General features: G+C 36.6%; 3 protein-coding genes and 1 long non-coding RNA gene across 50 annotated transcripts in view; 2 read left to right on the top strand and 2 right to left on the bottom strand.

Moving 5' to 3' along the window:
- LOC101737083 (zinc finger protein ZFP2) overlaps positions 1 to 9,777 on the bottom strand; it is a 37,419-nt gene extending 27,642 nt beyond the window's left edge. For 5 of the 47 annotated variants that reach the window (XM_021351709.3, XM_062675918.1, XM_038020693.2 and 2 more), the window contains exons 1-3: positions 4,981 to 5,096; positions 792 to 1,035; positions 624 to 703 (exon numbers count right to left, since the gene is read on the bottom strand). The gene's annotated coding sequence lies outside the window, so the exon portion shown is untranslated. Of the gene's footprint in view, positions 1 to 623; positions 704 to 791; positions 1,036 to 4,980; positions 5,107 to 9,513 lie in introns of those variants that run through there. The other 42 variants (XM_038020744.2, XM_062675943.1, XM_038020717.2 and 39 more) reach the window with 18 other exon arrangements.
- Positions 3,258 to 6,895, top strand: RpL11 (ribosomal protein L11). Its single transcript, NM_001043750.2, is given in 5 exon segments — positions 3,258 to 3,277; positions 3,517 to 3,669; positions 4,536 to 4,685; positions 5,219 to 5,366; positions 6,736 to 6,895. Coding segments are annotated over 5 exon segments (588 nt in total). The 5' UTR covers positions 3,258 to 3,271; the 3' UTR covers positions 6,867 to 6,895.
- LOC101737654 (dynein regulatory complex protein 1) lies at positions 9,763 to 17,576 on the top strand. Its single transcript, XM_004931721.5, has 15 exons — positions 9,763 to 10,072; positions 10,349 to 10,536; positions 10,675 to 10,910; positions 11,008 to 11,214; positions 11,778 to 11,945; positions 13,227 to 13,605; positions 13,688 to 13,788; positions 14,355 to 14,480; positions 14,573 to 14,753; positions 14,843 to 14,927; positions 15,012 to 15,091; positions 15,698 to 15,832; positions 16,388 to 16,490; positions 16,591 to 16,754; positions 17,289 to 17,576. Exons 1-15 carry the CDS (start codon positions 9,930 to 9,932, stop codon positions 17,477 to 17,479), a joined length of 2,487 nt encoding a protein of 828 aa, XP_004931778.2. The 5' UTR covers positions 9,763 to 9,929; the 3' UTR covers positions 17,480 to 17,576.
- Positions 16,480 to 18,017, bottom strand: LOC119630664 (uncharacterized). Its single transcript, XR_005246382.2, has 2 exons — positions 17,845 to 18,017; positions 16,480 to 17,141 (listed from the first exon to the last, which is right to left on the bottom strand). It is a non-coding gene; the product is annotated as an uncharacterized LOC119630664 (long non-coding RNA).
- Between the last annotated feature and the right edge of the window lie 344 nt (positions 18,018 to 18,361).

Raw genomic sequence — 18,361 nt, forward strand, 5'->3', positions numbered from 1 at the left:
ACGACTGACAAATTAATACAATTCGTTTACCAAAAAAAATACAGTTTATTGAATCGTCTTCAATAAACTGTATTTTTTTTTGGCAAAGTCGTTCGGTGCATTCGTATCTTGCGATGTATCGGTGTTCGAATTCCGCTGGCGGGTACCAATTTTTCTAATGAAATACGTACTTAACAAATGTTCACGATTGACTCCCACGGTGAAGGAATAGCATCGTGTAATAAAAATCAAAACGCAAAATTATAATTTGCGTAATTACTGGTGGTCGGACCTCTTGAAAGTCCGCACGGGTAGGTATCACCACCCTGCCTATTTCGGCTGTGAAGCAGTAAAGCGTTTCGGTTTGAAGGGTGGGATACCGTTGTAACTATACTTCAAACCTTAGAACTCATATCTGAAGGTGGGTGGCAGTATTTACGTTGTAGATGTCTATGGGCTCCGGTAGCCACTTAACATCAGGTGGGCCGTGAGCTCGTCCACCCAACTAAGCAATAAAAAAAAGCATATTTTTCGATCAGCCGAATTTATATCGACGTGAGCATAAGAATGTTAAAAAATAAGGGTTGTTATATTAGTTTTTCTTATTCTGCGGGCTTACGACCCTCCGGGTATTAAGTTTTTACCTTGGCCATTTATTCATAAATTTCTGAATGGTGTCTTTAGGCTTTGAAACTCCTCAACAAGTGATAGATTGGGACATCGTCTGCGCAACAACGAATTTTAAATTTTATTTTAATAATTAAATATATATTTATACGTGAAATGATCAAGCTAAAAGTTGTGTTGCTTACCTAAATGGCGCGATTCATAACTGCCACCGAAGTCAGAAATATAGGTTTCATACTTCAGTGGAAATAACTGCAGTTTTAAAATGACAGTGACACCGGATCGTGTCACAACAAGTTGTCATTATTTTAAGGTAATCTGTGGCATCAGCTGTGTTGCACTTTCGTTAGACATTTTGGCGGGAACGCGAGGAGTGAAGTTGTGTAATTTGTTTTATTTTGTTTATTTAGTGTTTCTTCTGGATTAAATCTGTAATAGCGGTGATTTATTAGCTGTTTAATATCTGTGAAAGTGCACAAATGTGGGAAAATTAAACAAAGCCGCTGGACGTAACTTATCGGGATCCTACAAAAAGTCCACTGAAAAATCTCAGTAAATAACCATCATTTTAATGAGAATATTTCATCCCATATCATCTCATCTCATTTCGTTTAATTTCATCCCAGTTGATTAATGTCTCAAATTAATTATCTTCATTTCATTTCATATTATAATTTTTTATAAAAATAAGAATATGAATTAAAATAAGACATGACTTAAAGGTCTTAGTAACCAGGTCATAAAATCCCTATTATTAAAATGCGCTTCCTACTGTAAATAGCGATTGTGATTCAGTGATCGGAATTGAAGTCAATAAATTCCATTCAGCATCGAAAAATCGTTTTTTATCTGTATGTTTCGAGCGTTGGTGTGTGTCGAGTGGAAAATGATACTGACATTACAGGTCAAACAAGGGTCAAATTAAGAGGGAATGCTTATCAAATTTAAAATGATTCTAATTCGAAACTAATTTGAAAGCACCAGTCTATCTTTTGCTAATAGTCACTGACAAAGTCTTGCGAGACTGTATTTTAGACTGAATTTTACAATAAGGTTGGGATAATTTTCTAACACTCATTCTAAGATTGCTTTGCCTTACACCGGTCACTCACATTCGCACGAATACGCAAACCCGCAAGTGTAGGACGACATTTGCAAATAAATGATTATGCGAAGTTTTCGCTGCATTCGTGGTTTTCCAAGCTGTGTCGGTTTTTTAACAGACATCAAAGGGCGCGAACCGCGATCCTTCGCGTAGTCTCCCACACATTCGTGTGACCAGTTGCGCCCAGGATTGCGAAGGCAACGGACGTTTCGCTATTTTCATAGATCGTGACGTCTACTGTGTACATATCTTCATTAAAAGAAATCCCATAAAAACAGCATGGCTGTTAATGATGTCTGGGAAAGAATTCAAAACTCTTTTTCTCTTCAATGTTCTATTGACGAATTAAAAAGGAGGAGAAATTCGTGAGACATTCGTAAACAAGTGTAGGAGGAAGCGCAAACGGGTTCGCAAATTGAGTACCGAACCCATTTGCACAGCCGCTAAGTTTGCGAATGAATGTTTGACGGCCCTTCACATGCGCATGTGAGTGGCCGGCATTAAGAAGATGGGATTAATTGAATAAATAAGTGTAATTCGTTCTAAAACTTTTTTCTCAGTGCGATTTTATTATTTGACTATTTAGAGATTATTTTTTTACATTTAAATTTTTGTGGACAACATCTGCTTTTAGAATATTTTTCTTCAGGGTGTCACCTTACTCATTAAGTAGATATTCTCATAACAAAATTCGATGATTTTTTAAGTGAAATTTCTTTAGGCGCGTTGAAAGTAAAATTTAATTCGCGACAGATTCGTTACATCTGGAGAGAAAAGATACAATTTAGGACGAGCGAAAGTGAGAAAATAGACAGCGAAATAGAGAGCGTCTCGCAAACCACTCGATCTTGAGAGAGTGGGAGAAAGCGAGCTAGATCGTTCCTCATAAACGCATTCTGTTTATGGGCGTCGGCCACTAGATGGCTTGTTATTAGTTTCTCCTTTGTCCTGTAGATGGCAGTAACATATTAACTGTGTTAAATTTTATTTTTAATGAAGATTATAAAAATAATATATATTATATTGGTTTTTCTATTAAATATATTATTTAAAATATATAATTGGTGAAGAGGTCGTTTCTCTTATACACAGCATTCCCTATTTCAAGAGAAATTTGATTTAAGGACGAAAAATGAAGAAAAGCACAATACTACACAGTACACATCTCGTTACCGCATATTTTGTCCCTTTAAACTGTTTGTTAGAGTTTGAGGGTTTTTTTTTCAAATGGATTTCGATATACATATCTAATTCTTTATACACGCTCTACAGCTTGAGCTTTAAATCTAGAATTTAACTTCGTTTTTTTTTTATCAAAAACTAAAAACCGTGGACTAAATTATGTTCTTAACTGCTTTAAAATATGAATTAAAAAGTTCAGTTTCAGGCCGGATCAAGGTAATCGTTGATCGCCAATTTAATCAAGTTGTTTAGGCTTCAAGTTTTCTATTTTTGACGTTGACACTAACTTTGTCAACTTCCATGTGTTCACCTGTCATCAGTCATTTGTCTGTTCTGTATTCTCTTTGTACTACTCTGTCTTTTTGAAAAGTTGTAATCATGGCGGTGGGTGTTCATCTCTTCAGTATAAATATAATCCGAGAAAATCATTCTATAAATTAATAACTGAACGAGACTAGATCTTTAAAACAATGGGTTGAAGTAAAATTTATATCCCATATATTCTATTTTTGTGGATAATCGTATTCTAGATTTACCTCCTGGCTTTTAGTTTCGGCATAACCTAGGTAATATTGTGTTTGTAAAAGTGTAAGTTAAAAGCTGACCATAATGTTAATTTGCAGCGTGTACCACCGCCTGCGTTGAAGAAAGATAAAAAGGAGAAGAAGGTTCCGAAGGATAATTCTAAAAATGTAATGCGGAATCTTCATATCAGAAAGCTTTGCTTGAACATATGTGTTGGTGAATCCGGTGACAGGCTGACTCGTGCCGCCAAGGTTAGTACAAATTATTACAAACAATGAAATTGTAGAGCATGATTAATGAAAAAAAAATTACGTTCGTAAACAGTCCAGACCCGGAGTCATCTTTTGATCACCTAAATTCCAAGTCTATCTATGACATGGAAAAAATTTGTGTTTCTGTTTGTTTCTGATGACGATGACACTTATCATCATAAGGAAAACATCAAGAAAATTAACTTTTTTATAACTAGAAGTGAATTTGAATGATTTAACATTATATGTATCTTATGTTAAGACCCTGCATGACTTATTCAGGACCTACACGAAGAATCTTCTGTAAAATTGAATTTTATTGTATGGCTTGTGGCCATAGTAACAATTATTCCCAATGTTTACACAAGCATTTAAGCACAAGACTATCCTTGCTTGTTTACAGTATATCTTGAAACTAAGATTCTTGTTTATTAGAGTTAGATAGGTAGTGCTCTTGTTTGAATAATTAAACCTACAATCTCGTTTGTCAAGGTATGTGCTGGGATTAACATGTTATCTACAGGCTCTATTAACCACTTAATTGGCAATTGTCTAGAGTCAACTTTATGGTGTAAGAAAGAGCTACCAACACACTGGCCAGCTGTTCTTAGTTACTACATAAATTTTACTAAAGATAAAACTTGACATACCTTTTTTTCTACTAAAGCTATGTAACTTTGTACTCTACTCTTTGGTTGGTGGGTACAGAATGCCTTTGGCATGTAGGCCACTACTGTACCCTTGTGGATAAAGTTAAATAAGTAATAACTGAAAACAGACTGGCTTATAATTTAATGATTTCAAAAACTAACACAATCCATAAAACACGAGAATGAAGTTTACTAGTGCTTAATTTAAATTTTCAGGTGTTGGAGCAACTCACAGGACAACAGCCTGTATTTTCCAAGGCTAGGTATACAGTGCGGTCTTTTGGTATCCGTCGTAATGAAAAGATTGCTGTCCATTGTACAGTCCGAGGAGCTAAAGCAGAAGAAATCCTTGAGAGGGGTTTGAAAGTAAGTATTTTCAAAGAAATCGAAATTTAGAAATTGCATGAATTGTTCAAGATCTACATTTTATATGTATTTCTTTGTAAATTCATGCCAAATTAAATATTTCCAATTGCAACTTCTAAGCACTAAATATTTACTGCTTAGATTACTTAAAGAAATGACATTTTTGTTATTGTTGTAAAAAGCACAATAGCAGATATTACCGATGTATTTGTTTCAAAGCTTAAATTTATTTAAAATTGCCATTTTTATTAATAACTTGGAAGAGAAGTAACCATGCCTAAATTTGATTCTTTACCTGCATGATGTTATTTTATAATTTGTTATTGGCTGGTGTCCTGGCTGAAATTTATCTTGTCTCATAGTATTCTCATAAATCTTGGGCCCTTTGACATTAAATGAGAGGAGCCTGGCTTCTGTAAATAATACTTTATTAATACCCTATACATAGATCATCTAACCATTTACATTATTAATATGATTGAATGTATCTGTTAGCAATTGTATAAAAAGAAAACAATTTTTTATTTACTTAGGTCAGAGAATATGAATTGCGGCGTGACAACTTCTCCGCCACGGGTAATTTTGGCTTCGGTATTCAAGAACACATTGACTTGGGTATCAAGTACGATCCCTCAATTGGAATTTATGGACTGGACTTTTACGTCGTACTTGGCCGGCCAGGTTAGTTACACTATATTATTATCAGTAGTTCATTATTAAATTTTCAGATGAACCGAGGCAATAAACATTTAATGCAGAGTGGCCTTGAGCTTACAACAATCTGTTATCTGGTGTGCTCCCTAAGAAATATATTAAATATTCCCTAAAATAACAGTGATAATTTTTTGGTCTTCATTGCCTAAAGAATTAGATGACAAATGCATTTGAGTGTTGGTGTTCAAATCTTGCAGGCAGGGAGCAATATTTCTAATGAAATTTACTTAACAAATGTTCGCGATTGACTTCTAAAGTGAAGGAATAATATTGTGTAATAAAAATGAAATTTGCAAAAATCGTAATTTATGTAATTACTGGAAGGATGTCTTGTAAATCGGCAGGGGTAGGTACCACCACCCTACCTATTTCTGTCGTGAACTAGTAATGCGTTCCGATTTGAAGGGTGTGGCAAACGTAAAAACAGACCATAGAACTCTCAAGTCTCAAGGTGGGTGAGAGCATTTACGTTCTTGATGCCTATGAACTTGGGTCACCACTTAACACTAGGTAAACTGTGAGCTCATCCACCCAAGTAAGAAAAAAAGTGTATATGTAAAGAAAAACCATTATCATTTAAAACCTTTAAAACTTTAGTTTTAAAGAAGACTTTTCATAGATGGATTCACTCATCTGTCTGTCATGCAATGGAAAAAGAGTTCAGTTTTGTATAGTATAATAATAACGTTTAATTTTTTTATCAAGTTTAAATGTTGCTTTCTTATTATGTCACAGAAAACGCAAGTCTTTTATTGTGTTTTAATTCTGAAATATTCCATATCATTATAAATGTATATACTGGTGTTACTGGAACCCATAGACATCAGCATCGTCAACCCACCTTTTATATATATATTTAGATATGTAATATAAAATAGTAAAAGAATCAGAAAATTATAAATTAAATTTAAGTGTTTTATGACACTTAGAGATAAAAATGAACAAGAAATATATGGAAATAACTTAAATTTTTCAAAATGTTATTCAGGAGGCTCATTGACTTTTATTGATTAAGATTAAGTTTGTTTGACTGAATTTAAGTTCAGTGAAGATTAAAGTTATAATATTAAATTTTTTGTGACCATTGTTGTCATGATCGCATTGCTAAAAAGTGCAGCATACTTGTTCAGGAATGTTGTCATCTTTAAATGTACCTTCATTCTGTAAAAAGTGTGCAAAATTAAATTATCATTGAAAAAAAAATTATGAGAGAAAAGTTTATTTCCTCTAAATCTAAAATGATGATATACATACTTTGGTAATATGATAAATTACATGATAAATTTCACTATTATTTTGCACCTATTCATTACAATATGCGTGATTTTGGTTACAGGTTTCAACGTAGCACACAGAAGGCGTAAGACAGGAAAAGTGGGATTTCCCCACCGCCTCACAAAGGAAGATGCTATGAAGTGGTTCCAACAGAAATATGATGGTATCATACTTAATAGCAAAGCAAAGTAAAATATAAGTAAATAAAAGTAATAAAACTCCTTTGCCTTTTTATTTCCCAAACATTCAATAATATGGAGGTAATAATTTGATAACAATAGCTTTTTTTTTGTCGACAGCCATACGACATTAGAGGCTCAACCAAGCCCTAAATTTAAATTGATATTTATATTGGTCATGTATTCGAAAATGTCCCAAATATGGCTATGCCCTCGTATAATAAATGCATGGACATCCCTAAATATCACATGTTCAAGAACAATCTTATAAAAAAACGAGAACTCAAAATGACTTCGATTTAAGATGTCTATAACTAGTAATGAGATGTACGATGATTTGATCTAAATGGCTGAATGATCAGTTTTTCTGTTTGTTGTTTACCTGTTGGTAGATGAAACTAAAATGAAATATATCAATTTGACAAAACGTCGAAGTCCTACTTCCCATTGACAATTTTACTAAGAGAACGATATACATGTTTGGTAAAACAAAACTTTATTAAACTTACCAAGCTGGATTATATCGGTTACTAGAACTTTTGAATCAATGATGGAAAGGAGAACGGGTGTTCAAAATTTTAAAATATTACATTGGTTAGGTTAGGTTACACAGGTTCCTTCGTTGCCGGCAGTATACGAAGGCTGCGCCTGGAGGTCCATGTGGCGTCACGTCCTGACCCGCGATAACGGCGTTGCAACGTCCGCAGCCTGAGATCACGTCCGGGGTGGTTCACGGGTACCGCACCGTCTCGTTAAAGGCGGCGTGCGTGCTCGCCGGAACGCCTCCCTGGGGCCTGGAGGCCGAGGCACTCGTTGCGGATTGTATGTAATTAGGTGACCTCCGCTCCATGGGGAACCGTCCCGGCAAGACGGAAATTGGAGCGGGGAGGCTTCAATCGAGGCGTAGTCTTGCCGCTTGCCGTCTCATCTGCCAGACGACGCAGGCACTAACGGGACACGCCTCCTTCGGCTATTCGATGAGTAGCCGGCGAAGGATACGCTCGCGTAGTGCCCTGCTTTCGCAGAGCAGTGTCGCGTATTCGTTGCGAAAATAGGACCGCACCTTTTTTTTTTTATTGCTTAGATCTTTGGACGAGCTCACGGCCCACCTGGTGTTAAGTGATTACTGGAGCCCATAGACATCTACAACGTAAATGCGCCGCACACCTTGAGATATAAGTTCTAAGGTCTCAGTATAGTTACAACCCCACCCTTCAAACCGAAACGCATTACTGCTTCACGACACAAATAGACGGGGCGGTGGTACCTACCCGTACGGATTCACAAGAGGTCCTACCACCAGTAATTACGCAAATTATAATTTTGCGGGTTTGATTTTTATTACACGATGTTATTCCTTCACCGTGGAAGTCAATCGTGAACATTTGTTAAGTACGTATTTCATTAGAAAAATTGGTACCCGCCTGCGGGATTCGAACACCGGTGCATCGCTAGATACGAATGCACCGGACGTCTTATCCTTTAGGCCACGACGACTCAATCTGTCTTCTTCTTTCAATTCTTAAGACTCAATCGTCTTATCCTTTAGGCACCTGTCGCTGTCGAGCATCGTGGTTACGACGGTCGGCAGCGACAGGTGCGGTCCTCGTTCCCGGCGTCGCTGTCGTCGACGCATGTGCTGTAGAAGAGCAACCCGGTCGTACGGGAAAAAAGGATAGTCTTTGTGGAAATGCATTTCAAACCTCAATCGTGTCTAGAAGAGCAAATGTATTCACGTTATATTTTTTGTGCGGTCCGGCATAGATATACCTACACTTAATAAAATATGGTCCGGTACGTAGAGCAGCGTCGTGCTGCGCTTTGTTGAGAATCAGTGTTGCGCCAGGTGATTCGTAAAAAAAAAACAATTTGTCGACTTCCCTTACCTACATTATTCTATCGACTAGAGGTTCTTCACCTTAGAGACCTGCTGCGAATATGGGTACGAACCGGCACGATATCTCCACGAACCTACATCCCTCACCTGAATTTTCATGGTCCGCAGAGAGTATCCGGACACCGCCGCAAATGCATAAGGTGTGTGAGCTGTACCTTATTTTTGTCTGCCTCATCTAATAATAAAAAATCAGCTCACAACTTCGTGTAGTTTAAATAAGTGACATTTAAAGTAGGTACCTACTAATGATCCATATTTAGGTAGATAGCCAAATACAACATACGAGATAAATAAATGGCCTTCCGATAGAATAAAGTTAAATTTTGCTATAGACATTCCTTTAAATATAGGCGGTCATTAACAGCAGACTCTAAAGTAAATCCTATTCAGTATAATTAAGTGATAATTGGCCTAAATCAAAACAAAAAGACGACGTTAGGAAATACAAATAAAACGCGGTGTAACGGCTGCAGGTAAAGGCTTGAGCATGCATTGTTATGTTCCATTATCGACGGTGATCACACACTATGCTATATCTATATCACACTATATCTTTATGATGAGCCAAATGTTCAATTGCCTAAAATGGCTTTAAAAATCTAATTACCTACTTACTTACCTAATTATTACTATCTATATCACACTATATCTTTATGATGAGCCAAATGTTCAATTGCCTAAAATGGCTTTAAAAATCTAATTACCTAGATAGTTTCTTACACACCTTAAATATTCAAAATTAGAATTTTTAAACAAACCTTACCGCATCTTTCTCGACTATAAGTAGGTACCTTGGCAAGCGATGTCACGGAAGCTATTAAGTAACTAGCTATCTCTCACACATTTTGAAATCTCACGCAATTAGTGACTATTGTTTGTGGGGTTAGTGGACGACGGACCACGCTTTAGGAAGTAAAGCTGTAATATACTTTAGTTTATAACCTAGCTTCTATAGGCTAGACATAACGGATGATAGATTGTACAGTTCTACTTTTGAAATTACAACGAGACAAGCGACTCATTGATTTGATCACATCAGTCTTTTTATAGTATTTGATATCAATTTTCTGCCACTTTCTTTATCTATGACGTTCTCGTTGGTTACCATGACAACTGTAAATAACCATCTTTTACAGAAATAATTTAGGAAATGTCAGGCAGATTATTAGAATAATAACTATGGCTGGAACTTTCGAAAGATATAATGACGAAGAAGACGATGTCCTCGCTCCTACAGAACCTCAAATTACGTCACATGACCCAGTCGAGAGAAAAGCAGCTAGGTCTCTTCGTATCAAAAGGAGACAAGAAGCGTTAAAAAGGTTTTCTAATATCAATTCCTATCTCAATAAAATATTGCTATACTTCTGAGATCAAATACTGATTTAGATCACCAAAATATTAGAATTACCTAAATTTATTATTCACAAAAATATAAGAACACGAAATTAGTATTAGGTATTCCAATTATTGACTTCAGCGGTTTGATACATTGAAAATTATATCAAATGGCAGAATTATGAAATTTTAATACATAAACAATAACTTTTAAATGTCTTTATTCCACACTGCTTTTCCTTTTGATTATCATTAAATAGATCAGAACAACAAACTGAAGAAATCGTAGCAGATGAAGATGCTGGTCCAATAGAACTAGCTACAGCTACCGCTGCAGAGGAGTTGCAGAGGTTGAATCTTGATGGAGCTGCTAAAGTTACCAATGTCAAAGTCACCACCGACGAACGAGAGGTCTTAAGAAGAGGATTATTCGCAGATAATATGAGAGGTATTTTGTGGAATGTGTTCATTTGTAAGGGGTAGAATTTCCTCTAGTTCATGTACTGTTACTACATCTACTGTTAACAGAATTACAGAACTATTATATTGTTTGTGCAACTTATATAAACGTTTTTTTTAAAATAAGATTTGATGAAGAAGATAGAAGACGAAGCAACAGAGGCGCAGATCCAGTATGAAGCTATTACGTCAAATTGGAATACCATGCTCAATATCAAAGATCCATTAGATATAGACGCAGAAATGAAAAAGCAGAGACAAAAATGCGATTTCTTAATGGAACAAAAAAATGAAGTGATAACTGAATTAAAGAATAACCTACAACAAATGGATGATGCTTATTATGAAGACTTAGATAAACAAGTGTGTAATAATAACTGGCGATTGACTAAACCACATAACAATATAATAAGTTAGACAATCAAAGTTAAACATAATTTTAATAGCCATATCATTTTAGGATAAAGATATCAAAGAATTGTCTGATAGAATCGAAAAACAAGTAACTATAATGCAAAGAGCTTATGAAAAACAACTATCCTTGATAGAACAAGCGATAAAAATCGAGCGGGAAGTTATGGTTGATCACAACAATAAGCGTTGGGAAGCTCTCTACAAGCAACGTGACAAAGAAGAATTAGCTCATATGGAATATAGATCAAAGCAGGTAGTACCCTACATTAATGAATAGTCTCGATTTGAGCCTCGAGTGATGATTATTTGAGTCGTCTATTATCAAAGGTGGCAATCTGTGCATTTGGACAAAAAATGTTATTGATATGTCAATACAGATTGATTTGAATATAATCGTCTCCTTCAAAGAATACGGTTCAAAACCAGCATTAAATAAAGGTTAATACTTAACCTCTTATTTATCTTAGATGTCGTTCAGAAGAGTTTTGTGACTGCCAATGGAATACAAAGTCAATAATTCGTTTTTCTGATTTACCAATAATTGTCCAAAAGTCACATTGCCGGCTTTGATAATAGTCGACTCATTTGACCTATGATGATTGTGATGATTATTTATTTACCTATAATATAATTATTTGCAATTTTACTTGAGGAAATTTGAGCCCAAGTCAACGCTATTCATTGTCATCAAGGCCTTCCTACCTCTTACAATGAAGTATTGCTGTAATTTGATTTAATTTCTATACGGTTGAAACTATTATGTAATACATAGCTTCGTTGCACTTATATTGCTATAAAGTTGCAACTATTTCACAGTTAGAAGAACACAAGCAAGAAATAGAAGTAATTATGTGGGATCATCATGAAAAGTTTCGTGAAGCTAAAATTGAACTCGAATCTCTAATTCAAGAACTGCAAAGGGAATTAGAAAAATTGAAAGCCACTTGCATTATAAATACGGAAAAGATTGGTTACAACTATCAGGTTAAAATCAATATTCCATTTTACATACTTCTGACATCACACAATTCTCTTCTCAAAAATTTTCTTTTTATTTATTGCTTAGATGTGTGGACGAGCTCTCAGCCCACCTGGTGTTAAATGGTTACTGACATACTGCCCTAGACATCTACAACGTAAATGTGCCACCCACCTTGAGATATAAGTTCTAAGGTCTCAGTATAGTTACAACGGCTGCCCCGTCCTTCAAACCGAAACGCATTACTGCTTCATGGCAGAAATAGGCGGGATAGTAATATCTGCCCGTGCGGACTCACAAGAGGTCGTACCACCAGTAATTGTGCCAAATATAAATTTGCGGGTTTGATTTTTATTACACGATGTTATTCCTTCACCGTGGAAGTCAATCGTGAATATTAACAAATAAATAATGAAATATATTGTACTTACCTAACAACAACAAGGTAAGTACAATATATTTCATTAGAAAAATTGGTATTCGCCTGCGGGATTCGAACACCGTTGCATCGCTAGATACGATTTTTTTTTTTATTTTTATTAAAAAACAATCACACCCCGTTAACTGGTCCCGTGATAAGTTCGTAAAGAACTTGTGTTACAGGTACCAGATAACGGATATAAATGTAAGATTTTTATTATACACATAGATATATTTAATATACATCCATAACCCTGGAAAAGATATTTATATTTATCATACAAATACCTTTTCTTGGCGGGATTCGAACCCGCGACCCCCTTGTGTAGTGACCATGTCACTTACCACTACACCAGACGGCCGTTTGCACCGGACGTCTTATCCTTTAGGCCACAGCGACTTCAAAACACACGACGACACAATGTTGCTGTAGAGAAATTTTATAAATATGTATTACGAAATATCTGAGAATTGTTTGTCTTTCAAGTGTTTCTCGGATTCAGCGGTTCACATTTTTTTATTTTTTTTTATTGCTCTTTTAGGCAGACGAGCATACGGCCCACCTGATGTTGAGTGGTTACCGTCGCCCATGGACTGCAGCAATGCCAGGGGCAGAGCCAAGCCGCGGCCTACCTTGCTTACACAACAATGAATATTATGTTTTTATGTTTTCTTGTCTTTTCGTATGTAATTTTTAAATTGGATATTTTGAACGGATCTCAAAAAAATTCCATAAGAGAGCACGTTCGATTTTAGAATTCGTACGTTTAGTATAAAAAATGTATTCCAGTTATATCTATCAGGCTGAGTAAATAAATGACTAACGATGAAAATGATGTACTTTCACCATTAGTGGTATGTTGTAGATCCTAAAGAAACGCGAAGAAGAAAATGTTTTTGTCCGGTCACAACAAAAAAGAAAACTTAACAAAATGTCTGACGTTGCTAATGCACTACGTGCGAAAATTCGCAAGGCTGCTGAAGAAGGCGCCATAGAAGAAATTAAAGCAGACGCTGAAATTGTAAAGTTGATGCAGACAATGGACGATTTGGAGAAAAAGTCTGATCAATTCAAGCACGTTAACGATTATAAGTTTTGCCAAATATGGCGTATGGCAACGCATCGTTGCTCAGAATTAAGTAAAGAGCTAAGGCAAGGTGAAGTGGCTTTACATGCTCAGGTTCTAGCCGGACCACCTCCGCCTCCTCCACCGCCATTACCCAAAAGTCCATTAAGCAAATACGGTAAACTGGAGACTGGAAATATCTTCATTAAAAATATATATTTCATAATTCTTATGGGCTTTGAACGTGGTTTTGTTTGCAGAGCAACGAGAATTAGCTAATAAAGATAAATCGAATGAATTAACTGAATCAAAATTAGACGAGACGAAGGATGGCAGATTACAAGCGGCTAAAGAACGATTGGTATGTCATAATTGATGGACAGTAACTTACTATTAGTTTCTTTTCTTTTTTTTTATTGCCCTTGTAGGCAGACGAGCATACGGCCCACCTGATGGTGAGTGGTTACCTTCGCCCATGGACTTCAGCAATGCCAGGGGCAGAGCCAAGCCGCTGCCTACCGCTTAATACTCTCCACAAGCCTATTTTAAAGAAGGACATGTCATAGCGCTCAGGAAACACCGTGGAGGGGAGCTCATTCCATAGCCGGATGGTACGTGGCAAAAAAGACCTCTGGAAACGCACTGTCGATGAACGCAGCGGTTCCAGGTGATATGGATGACCTCTGCTCCGATGGCGGGAGGTGCGATGATAAAAAGGAGATGAGGGGATCATCTCAAACAATTCCTCAGAGCACTCCCCATGGAACATACGGTACAAAATACAGAGAAATATAAATATATCAAAATACGAAATTGGACATCACTCGAAATGTCGACCCCAAGTATCCCGATACTTGCGGAAGGCTGAAGGAATACTCTTTGGAAAATGAAGATCTCTTGAAATAATAAACAAAACAAATTACACAGGTTCGGCACATTCTTCAACTAGTCACAGATAACACGGGATTTTTAATAGAGAATCGCTTACTTAAATTGATCGAGAAATATCAACCAGTCTCCAGAAATTTGTGCACTTTAGATGCTATATTTATGGTACGTGCATTTGGTTTTATATTGTCACATTAACTCGTAATGTATATTTTTAGTGTTGTAAATGAGCAAAGTATTTAATATTTCAATTTTAGGCACTGGATATACAAGCGGAGGAAGACATTGAAATCTTATGTAAAACATTTTTAAACTATGCATTCTGTCCTATTTGTGTTGGGCTGGATGTGGAATCTGATTTATTAGAACCATCGCGTGCATCGATGACATCACGCGACGAATCCCATCATGCTAGCGTTAGTGCGAAGTCAACCCGAGGTAATTGCGTCAGGCGTCTTGAATTCAATTTTGTTCGATGGTTGATATAATATATTAAAGTGTTTGCTTTTTTAAACAACGTATTCCAGGGGATCGAATGTCAGTTCGAGGCAGGCAAAGCGTTGTGAGAAGTATGTCGGTTAGCACCACTAAATCTGGACACATCGGATTTAAGTAGGTACCTTGGTATGTAACGGTATTTCGAACGTCGAATTATTAACAAATTTCTTTAAACTATTTTTTTTCTATTGAACACAGGAGCAACGACTTATCACCTGCGGATCAAATTCTGATGGCTGAAGCTGATGAAATTATTCAAAAATGTGGAGATCTTCAAGGTTCTAAATGTCTCTATTTAATTTAAATTTTGGAGCGTTTGGTCGATTGCGTAAAGACTGATAATACGCGCGTTATCAAACGATGCAATTGCCTCCGAAATCTTTGAAGTGGCTACGAATTTGTATATGAATTGTAATATTGTTTTGACAATTCAAATCCCTAAAATGACCCATCAATGATGTAAGCTGTTTTAAAACGGGTTTCAACTGGTGTTAGGCGGTAAACGAAGATCATAGATATATCTATGGTTTTCTGTTACCGCAGATTTCAAAATAATAAGGAGTCGTATGTTTTTTCAAAGCATATGATATAATAATTCCATTGAACCATAATTACTTAAACCCCGGTAGGTTTACTTAATGCTTATAAGTCACAAAATATATTATAGAAATTTAGTAATTAAATTGAATGAAAATTGTTCAGAATTGTGACTTTTGAATGCCGTTTATCTATTAGTTATGTAAATTTTACTTAAATGAGGTCTGACGTGTGATCTAAAATCCACTCAAAAGCAGGCAGCCATTGATCTGAAATTGTATATAAAAAATCATTTGTTTTGTGATGTCTGATCTACCTATGTATATGTTTTATTACAACTTTTTTAGTTAGCATGTCGTCAGTACCTGGTACCATTTCTGATGGTGGATCTGGTTCTGGGAAAAGACCTGGAGCAAGAGGCGTTACCGTATCCTCACAGGCCAATACAGCGCAAAAATTAGTAAATCCATTTTTGTGTCCGTGTAAGTAATCTAAATTGAAGGAGTCTAAATTGAAGTAAACCTGTTTTCTTAAAACATTTTTTTAATTTAAATTTTTGGTTAAGTCAATTCCCATGATTTCAATTAGTATTTAAGTTTCGTGTCAACTAAATAGTAATTAAAGTCGGTAGGGCGGTTTCAAGGTTTCTGTTGATGCAATTTTAAATACCTAGATGTGTTTACGATTGTCGAAAACTAAAGAAAATACAGTAGGTACTTACTGCTATGTGAGCAGTATGTCTTTTATTGAGGTATGTAAGGTTTATATCCTATTGCTACCCTAGTCACTTAAGTAAGCGGGAGATCCATAGTACGGGCCTAAGGCAAATGATCATCGATTATTGTCATTAGACGTTCGATAGAGTTTATATTTCAGACTGCTGTTATTCGGCGCATAATAGTATTTTAGTCTGTAAATCCTTCATACCTATATGTCTATTTATTTTACATATATTTTTTTATGAAGTACGGATGATGCATTCTACAATAGTCGTGGTAGTTATACATTAATAACACCGCTTTATTTATATATTTCAGTTGGACATCCATTGGAAATTGAACCTATGCAAGTTTTAACAGCGTTGGGCGAATTCATTAAAATTTTTGAACCGCCGGAGAAGAAAAAACTATTCAATATTCTGTAAGTTTTAATATTTTAAAGGTTTTATGTATGTAAATTGGAAACGTTAACATTAAGTAATTTTTTGAAGTGTTTGATAATATTTGTTTTGATAATTTAGAGAATCTGTTAAGCCGCCGGATTTTTCAACACCATCCCGTCAGCTAACTACGGAGGAAATCGAACAGTATTGGACACACTGGAAAAACATATTTCCAGCAGAAAAAGATAGATTTTGGGATGGTTTAATCAGCGCTTTGAATGATTATTTAGCTATTCTACAGGGTAAGTTAGAACCTCGCAAGCTTGGCGACAAATTGCCTTTTGTTACGTTTACTTGAGTCGTCGCGGTTGTGGGAGAGAACCTGTCGCTGCTGACCATCGTGAATACGATGCTTGGCAGCGACGCGTCCTGGAAGGTGATGCGTGACTTCTGCGAAGAGACAGTACGAATGTACGTCCTGGACCCTGTAGGCTGTGGCCTCAGCGCTTTCCAACACTTTAACACGCCCCCGAGGTCCATAGTCTCGAGTTGTCCTTGGGTGAGCCATGCGTCGAGTTGCAGTGTTGACCGCGGTAACCCCTTTACCCCGGCCCTAAATACTATCCCTTACATACCACGTGTGTTCGGTTTCGGCCCCAGACCGAAAAAAAGGCACTGATAACTGATGCCTGAAACAAATAAAAAATTCCGTTATTAGAGACCTGTTAAAGAAATTTCGATGCTACTGCTACAACGTAGTACCCTTCCAATGTACCTCGTAGATGCTGTAAATGAGATGTAATATTTCGTATATTATATGTAATTGTCATGTTTAGAACGTGAGTGCATCAATGCAGAAGTAGTAGTGCTACGTCGTCGCAATGCGGCATTACGTCGCTTGGTCCGAGGTGCTCTTCCAGAACTTCCCGCTGCAACGCCGCAGTATGCGCGTCAAGGTCCGTCTGTCTTTACCGCTACTTTCACGGATAACGCGCCACAGGCTTTTGAAAAATTACCCCCTATTTAGCAACGTCTGAATAAATTTATTTAACAATTTTTTTAACTTATTGTAATTTATTAATAAAATCAGTGTTTCACAAATTAAATTTATTGTAAAAAGTGAATTATTGTTGTTTTACTTTAGAAATATTCAGGCCAATTTATCACGAGCTATCGGAGCCTACCTATGCCCAATAATTTGTTACGAATAAAAAAACGCCAATACCATATGGTATTCATTCATAATATGAATACCTGACCTTTTTTTAACTAGATTGTTTGAATGTACCTATTATGTTACCCCATTCAATTTTGCTCATTTATATTATTTCTACATATGGACGATCTTGAATTAGAGTAGCTTGATGTAGCATCGGGTCTTTTTTTTCCTACCTAAGCTGATGGTCTTGAGATACTATTGCAGCGTAACGGGGCAAGTAGGTGAGCTCATGGGGCTCAAACCTGACGTTGTTGCTAACACGAACCTTAGCAAGAGCCGTGCTTCGCAGAATCTGTCACCGGATCGGAAACGTGATCCACTGACAAGATCCGGCGAGAAACTCAGTGGGCTGTGTCTATGGGTTAATTTACTCGCTGAGCCCATCGTCTTAAGCAACGGGTTCGGCGTGGACAGTGACCGGTTCTTGAGGTACCTAAAAGAACCGTTAATGGTTCGGGCGGCCACGACAAGAGGGTTTTCGTGTCGTGCCGCCTTCTTAAAGTGGCGCATTCAAATTAGTTCGGTCCGCATGAGCGAACACTACACTTGCATAGGTCATGACGGGCCTTATGCAAGTTTTGTGGCGTGTCACCTTATTACGAAGGGACAATTTACTTCGCTTGCAGATCATGGGATAGAGGCGTCCTAGTATGAAAGTCATCCCTCTGTCGAGGGTGTGGCTTAGATATT

Source organism: Bombyx mori, chromosome 3 (assembly GCF_030269925.1).
Source record: "Bombyx mori chromosome 3, ASM3026992v2".
Taxonomy (NCBI): domain Eukaryota; kingdom Metazoa; phylum Arthropoda; class Insecta; order Lepidoptera; family Bombycidae; genus Bombyx; species Bombyx mori.

Excerpts from the sequence above, each read along its gene's own strand:
- LOC101737654 (XM_004931721.5), top strand. The coding sequence starts at position 9,930 with ATGGCTGGAACTTTCGAAAGATATAATGACGAAGAAGACGATGTCCTC. Across the intron at positions 10,073-10,348 it reads AGACAAGAAGCGTTAAAAAG|ATCAGAACAACAAACTGAAG; the intron begins GTTTTCTAATAT and ends ATCATTAAATAG. Across the intron at positions 14,928-15,011 it reads TCTGGACACATCGGATTTAA|GAGCAACGACTTATCACCTG; the intron begins GTAGGTACCTTG and ends TATTGAACACAG.